Below are 7369 nucleotides of genomic sequence, written 5' to 3'. Positions count from 1 at the left end.
TACATCTCTAAGCTACCTCAGCTCAGTTTTTTTTTAAAAAGCACCTGCTTTTTCCTTTTTTTTTTTTTTTGCTTAATCTCGCTTTTAAAATTTTTTTCCACTTTTAAAAAATATAAATTATATGAAAATACAAGTTGGAAAATAGTCGAACAGCACAATATAACAATCTCTTTTTTTTTCTTCTTCTTCTTCTATGTTTATCAGCTTAAAAAAAAAATCCCATGTGTAAAAACAAAACAGAACAAAAAAACAACCTTTTTTTTTTCCTTTTTTTTTTCTTTTTTTTACACTGAGGCAGTTAATTCCTGGAGATATTCCATTATAACATATATGTATACATAGATTTATCATTTATTTAAACCTCTTTGGAATGTAGACAACAGCTCACGGGTGTTATATAGACCCTACCAGAGAGCAGAGCACGCCAAGGCATCCAAATTTTGCCACGCTAACAAGGAACAAGCAACCAAGCCCTAAAGCCTCGCAGAAAACCCCTCCAGAAGAGCAAGAGGCAGAAGACGGAGACGTTTCCCGCAGTGTCTGAATTTATCGGTGCTTCTTGGGACCTGCTTTTTGGAGGAGGGGTTGGTTTGGAAAGACGCGAGGAGGTTAAATCATACTGTATCTTCTATTGCTCGCCCTGTTTGGCTGTTTCTCCACCGGAACCATCACGTCTGGTGTGGAAATAAAACGGATCTGGACAGGAGTGTCCATGGGTTGTGGTCAACCTGCACCCAGAGACGGAGGACAGAGACAGGCAGTAGAAAAAGTGCTTGCATTTTTCATCAGTTTGGGTTTTTTTTCCCTTTACTGAGGTCCAAAGGGCCAAGGGGACATGCCCCCGCCCGGAGAACACCAGATCATGAGCAGGACACAGAAAATACCCACACCCCTCCCAAAAAAAATCACCAAAAGCACCCCAAGACATTCCAACCCAAGCCAAAATTACCCAATTTCCAAAAGCCACGTAAATCTGCCAAGGGCGAAGCTCATCCCCCCGCAGAGAAACCACCACAGGAGCGAGTCCCATCCCCGGCAGATCTCCATCATCTCCTCTCCAACCCATCCTTTTGGTCCAGCACGTGGGTGGGGGTTAACCAAATTTTCACGGCCTTGAAAAATAGGAGGTCAAGAGGGTTTGGGTTCCAGCACATCCCTCGCAATTCAAAAGCGGAAAGAACAAGAAATAAAAAAAAAAAAACAAAAACAAAAAAAAACCCCAAAACAAAAACAAATCTGCAAATTTCCAGTGTATAAACAGTACACAGCCCTCTCCGGGATGGTCTCTACATTGGGAATAAGTAAAGGAAAATAGAAAACGATGAACCTGACGTCCCTCGGACTGTACTGCCCATCGCTGCTGCGCTTGCACACGGGTTGCGAGCTGGGATGGCAAACGGCCGGGAGAAACGAGGGAGAAGCTACTACCGAAAAACACAACTGCTTTCCACGACTACGCCCTTTCTAACCTTCAGCCCGTCTTCCTAAAATCACCGGGAACACATAGGTTCGGCTTGGAAACCTGGCAAAAACAAGCACAGCGGAGGGGAGGAGGAATTTAGCCTGGCAGAAGGATGAGGCTGGTACCCGAATCCCTGTTTCCATCCAGCGGTGGGAAATTTTATCCCTGGTTTCCGCTTGAAAAAGGCACTTCAGCTGCAGCGAAGCATCCCAGCAAAGCAAGAGACATGTCCTGGGACACGGAGCCGTGCCGAGGGCAGGAGCCGGGGCGCCTGGCCTCCGGGCAGCACCCTTTCGGAGGGTATAAGGGGGATTTTTCAAAGCAATATCCGAAGCGGCCCGTGAAGGGTAAGCTAAGGGCACTTTGCAGCTGCGCGCACACCGGCAATCCTGAACGCCTTAAAAAACGCCCGCCCGAGTGCTGCAGATCCTACCCAGATGATGGGTCCTGTTGGGATGCTCTTTAACTGCTCCTCCCCCGCACGTTTCCGCACCCTCACCTCTTGCTCGAGTCCCTTTTCAGCCTTGGCTCTGCGGCAGAGCTCTGCCCCGGTGCTTTGCCAGGTGGGGGGACCTCCTCCACGCTTATCTACGTTTTCCTTTCCTCTCTCCGGCTCGGCTGAGCTGCTTTCTGCCCTCTCTGCCCAAGGAGATGAGCTGAAGTTTAACCTCCCAGCTGGCAGAGTCCCTTTCCTCCTTTGGTACACGCTCCTTCCACCTCCTTTCCCTCTCTTTTCCCTTCCTTTCCATCCATCTCACCCTCTTCTCTCCCTGTGCTCAGCGGGACGATGCGCAGTCCCCTGCGAGCGTTAGCGTAACCTCCCTTGCCTAAACCACCATCTGCTTCCATCCCCCTTGGCTTGGAGCTCCCTCGGCGCCCTCCACCACCACCTTTTTTTCCAACACACAGCAATTTTGGGGCTGACTCACCCCAAAACACCCAACTGGGGACACAGAGATGCTGGGTGTCCCAAGCTCCGGAGAGCCCAGGACCTCAAGCATCACCTTCCCCCAGGGTCAAGCTCCCCATCCCTGTGCAGGGGAGTTACGTGCCTGAATATTTCGGCTCTTTGCGCGCAGAATCCTGTCCTGCCCACCCGAAATATCAGCCTGTATCAGGCAGGCATCTCTGCAAAGCCTCTCACCCCCCCCCACCACCTCACAGTGCCTCTGTAATGAACGCAACTACCTAAAACACACAGAGTGACAGACAACACAAAAAGAAGGTACTTTTGGTTCAAATGTGTAATACTGTCTTTAAAAAGGAAACCCCCTGTGGCTCTCAGGGGTGAAAAACCCCATTTCGGCAGTCAGATCCGCAAGGATGCGGCTTGGGAGGTCGTATCTGGATACGGAAACGCTCCACCGCCTGATCCTCTACCTCACAGCCTCCGCCTGCTCCGAGCATCCCGGGAATTGCTGGGCGCAGCGGGATTTAGCGCTCTGAAGGCAAACCCCACCGCAAAAGCTTTGGAGGACAGACGGAGCAGTTCCCTCCGGGACCAATCCCGCAAGAGTCGCGGGGAAGCACACCAGACCTCTCGTTTACCCCGGCAACACCGGTCATATGCTTCATGTTAATCACACCCTGACGGGGTTCGCAGGATCAGACTTACAAAAAGCAGTAAAGAACCCATTTTCAAGGACAATTTCCTTTCCGCGTGCGCCCAGGCTGGTTAAGACATCCAGCAATAAAGATAGAGCTGGTCGAAACAGGAAGGAAAAAACATTTCCCTTTGGTTTTTCAACTTTTTCCTGATTGGTTGTTTTTTTTTTTCTTGCCCCCCAATCAACTTATAGATATATTTTCCATTTACCACATTCTCGGGATTTTCTCCCTTTTCCTTTCCAAAAGCAAAACCCCAAATTTTCTGAAAGCACTGAAGTGTTCCCGGAGAAAAAAAAAAAAAAAAAACGATTTGAAAAACGCCCAAAACGACATTTTCCCCGCGAATCTTGATAGGTTTCGTGCACAAAACGCAACCGTACAAAAAAGCCCCTTTTTTTACCAAAAAAAAAAAAAGCGGCAATTTCAACCAGCTTTATCAGCAAAGCGTGCGGGACTGGAAGCGAGAGCGGCAAACCCGGCCAGCATCACTAGGAGCCAGTTTGGAGTTAAATTTTCCTTCACATCCGATTTGGAGATGCTGAGCCGTAGCGCTACGCTTCTCCCGTGGGGTCTACATAAACCAATTTGTTATTTTTATAATTTTTTTTTTTTTTTTCCTTTTGCCTAACTGTGATAAAACTCTCTGCTGGCATAACAGAAACAAACACACACAATATTGCAATACTGAGACCATCTTAGAGCTTAAGACTATTTAAAAAAAAAAAAAAATACTGGCACAAAATTTAATAAAATAAAACTTTAACAAATTTTTTTAAAAAAAAGTCTTGATCCCTCTTAGCAAAAATCCCGTCTTTTGTAGAAAAGACAACCGACAGAAAGGCGATGTAACAAGAACGACAATCAGTTCTTGGTTTTTTCCTATATTGCCCCTCCCCGAAGCAGGAATATTCACCCCAGTTGGATTTCCCCCCCCACCCCCCAAAAAAAAAAGTGTAAAATCCTCAAATCCTCGAGAACACTGTGATTTCCTGAACTGTCAGTTTGTGCGCGAGTAACACAAAAAGCAAAGGGATCCACTCGATAATATTTTTTCTAAACAGCAAGGGATGGGGAGGGGTTTGTTGTTTTGTCTTTTTAAGTGAGCTACATTTTTCTGGCTTTCTGAAAACTCAGAATTTCACCCCAAAAAAAAGCCTGTCTTGGAGCTTTCAGGAAAAAAAAAATAAAAATAAAAGCCCATCCTTCTCCGAACCAAACTTTTGAGGTTTCGACCAAAAGTTTGCCTCTTCCGCCACCCTCTCTCCCGACATCCTCAACGCATCAAATCTGAGTTGCTCTTTACAAATTAAAAAAAATTTTAAAAAAAAAAAAAAAAAAAAAAAAAAAGAACCAACAACGAAAATAACAGCAAAAAATTAAAAAAAAAAAAAAAGAACCAACAGAAAAAGTCCCATTGACTCTTTAAAATGCCCCGGGGGTGATCCTCCGCCCCGGCCACGCGTCTTCACTCATCGGCGTCGGGCTTGACGTCCAGCATGGCGTGGAGCTCCTCGGGCGTGTAGCCCAGAAGGCTCTGCAGGTCGCAGACGAAACGGTAGACGTAGCGTTTCCCGGCCGTCTTGTGGATGATGTTCTTGTCGTAGTAGTAGCGCAAACCGCGGCTCAGCTTCTCGTAGTTCATCTTGGGTTTGTTTTTCCTCTTGCCCCATCGCCTGGCCACCTGGGAGGAGGTGTGTGTTGGGGGGGAGAGAGTCAAGGGAGGGATGCACGTCGCAGGGACGGGAAGGGAATATCAATTTGGCTTGGTGGTGCAAGACACAAGGGAAAAAAAGAGGACTTTCCTCATCGTTTAGATGGACATGGATGGGTCGCAAGTTTGGGAAAACTACCCTCCATGCAACGGCAGAATAGTACAGAGGGCTCTATGAGGATATATCAAGTCAGGGGAAGGGAATGAATGTCCCACCCGTTCCCCAAAAGCAACGGGAAGCCCCTCCTCTCACCTGCACACATCCTATTTGAAAGGGTTTGGCACTACGCCTCTCTCTACACTGTTTCAGCCGCTTCCCACCAGCTTTGGGCGCAAATTACTGCTTCCTACGTATTACCGCAGCCCAATTTTTAATAAGTTTTCGGTTGGGCTCCAATTCATTGTTTTCCCCTACACATACCCAAAACCAGAACGATGCGACCGCCCAAATCTCAGCCCTGCAGGGAGGAGGGGAAGGTTATCCACCCCGATATTTCAGAGGAATTTGGGCCGCGCGCTTAATTGCAGGCCACTTTACCTCGTCTGGGTCGGAGAGCTTGAATTCCCAGCCATCGCCCGTCCAGCTGATGAAGGACTGACAGGACTTGTCAGTGAGCAGTTCCTGCAGGAATTGCCACAGTTGGATGGGTCCACTGCCTAGAAAGACAAAGGAAACAGGAGACATAAATGCCAGGAAAGCACAGCCTCTTATATCCCAGAGGGCGGGGGGGAGAAAAAAAAAAAAAAAAATCACATGCAAACAGTGCTCAGGGAAAAGAAATAAAACCTTCTGCTGTTAAAAAAAAAAGCATCAGCGGCCACAGGGCAAGATCTGGGCTGAGAGTTAAAACCCTGCAGGTAAAAGAGCTTCCTATTTGCAATGAGAGCTGAATATTCATGCACTGGAATGCTTCACTTCGAGTTACGTAAATAGGATTATTTTTCTGGCATCCAAACAGCGAGGAGTCATTGTCTTGGCACAAGAGCACCACCGCTTCCCCCGTGCCAAAAAACCTCCCGGCCATCGCATGAACTCCGGCAGACTCCCGCTTCCCGACCTTGACTCTTTGCTCCGTCGCTGTTTACCCGAGATAAGCGGGGGGGACCCAGGTATGAAAATTATTTGGCTTCTTCCCAGGGCGTGTTGCGGCAGGAATGGGCTAGGCGGGCTCGCGGAGCTCAGCGCGGCGAAGGTAGGGGCTGAATGGCTCAAGCAGACAGATCTCACCACCTCCGGACCGGTGGGTCTCCCCATCTTGGCATGGTCTTCACAAAGCCATAAGCAAACCTCCCTGTGGCTACTGGTTCCCCTAATCCAGCCGGAGAGGCAGAAGGTGGCACGCAGCATCCCGTGCCACGTACGTTCAGCCCCTCCTTACAACGCCGCCGTCTCCATCGTTCCCCTCTGGGTCTTAATTTTGGCCAACAGCAATTTGTCTCGTGGGCCTGAGCCCAACACATCTAACCCGGTGCACCCCACTGAGAGCCTGCGGCTCCCCAGCCTGGTTTCGGCTGGATTTAATGGGGTACGCGGAGCGATTTCAAAATACTTCTCTCTTCTCTGCGCTTGTGTCCCAATCAAGGGTAGAGGAGAAGCCCTCAAGGCAAAAAACTCTTTGATGAGCAACTTCCAAACGCGGCCGCACCCAAAAATATTGCACTTAGCTCTGGGCAACGTGTTCCAGGAGAGATTTTGCCATGTTTTAAACACAGCTTAGAATATATTCACTAATAATAAAAATGACAATAATAATAATAAACACAGCCAGAGGTCAGAGGAAATGATTTTATCTCAAAAAGACCTGCAGAGGCTGGATTAGGGTAAACCCACCTGCTGACACCCATGAGGACAAGCTTCAAGCAGGGAAAAAAAGTTATTTACGCAGAAAAAGGGATGGAGAACGGCCTATTTCCACGAATGACAACGACGGCTGTCAGAGCTGTGGCTGCGGGATAACCCGAAGAGGGAAGAGAGGGCAGTTCCCCCTTTTCCACAAGGTTTAAAATGACTCAAAAGCAGCCGAGCTGCTGGGGAGGAGGAAATGAGAGAGCTGGCTCCGGGACAGGGGAATTGCTCTGCCCTGTCCAGCCTTCCCCAAATTGTTTCCCTCCCGTTATCCCTAAGGAACCGCTCCAGGGTTTTGCAGGCACCGCATCCTCCGCCAAGCCCTGGGGGTTATCGCCCAGCACTGGGCAGGATGAAGCAGAGAGCTCACAGCATCTCTCCGCTTGTAAATGGGAAGACGACACTCAGCGAGGAAAGGCTCCAGCCCGGCGGGAGCCTGCCAAGACGTTGACTCCCCGACCGCGCTCTCCGGTAGGGATGGAGTTGGGTTATCCACGCCAAAGCCAGGGAGGACATTCAGATGACGCCTTCGCCTCTCATTGGAAAGGGGAGTGCCAAAACCCTGGCCTGAAATGCCACCGCCTCTCAAAGCTTCAACCTATTTATAGCAGCGGGCTTTAAATACAGAGAAAACATTGGGCAAAAAGGTTATTTCAGCCGCCTGAGCTCCTCCGCAGGGAATCGCGGGTGAATTCACATGGGGCTGGTTTCTCTTGGCCCATCCAACTTGACACCAATTCCC

At 48.8% G+C, this 7369-nt stretch overlaps 1 protein-coding gene across 1 annotated transcript in view; it reads right to left on the bottom strand.

Moving 5' to 3' along the window:
- Positions 1–4535: 4535 nt before the first annotated feature.
- The window catches only part of ETS1 (v-ets avian erythroblastosis virus E26 oncogene homolog 1), a 21368-nt gene continuing 18534 nt past the window's right edge, over positions 4536–7369 (bottom strand). Inside the window, exons 7-8 of the mRNA XM_009890827.1 lie at positions 5320–5438; positions 4536–4751 (exon numbers count right to left, since the gene is read on the bottom strand). Of these exons, the coding sequence (XP_009889129.1) occupies positions 4536–4751; positions 5320–5438 (335 nt within the window). The remainder of the gene's footprint in view (positions 4752–5319; positions 5439–7369) is intronic.

The sequence above is a fragment of the Charadrius vociferus genome, unplaced genomic scaffold (assembly GCF_000708025.1).
Source record: "Charadrius vociferus isolate BGI_N301 unplaced genomic scaffold, ASM70802v2 scaffold858, whole genome shotgun sequence".
NCBI classification, from domain to species: Eukaryota; Metazoa; Chordata; class Aves; order Charadriiformes; family Charadriidae; genus Charadrius; species Charadrius vociferus.
Note: the sequence above shows the minus strand (reverse complement) of the source record. Positions and strands in the feature narration are given on the sequence as shown.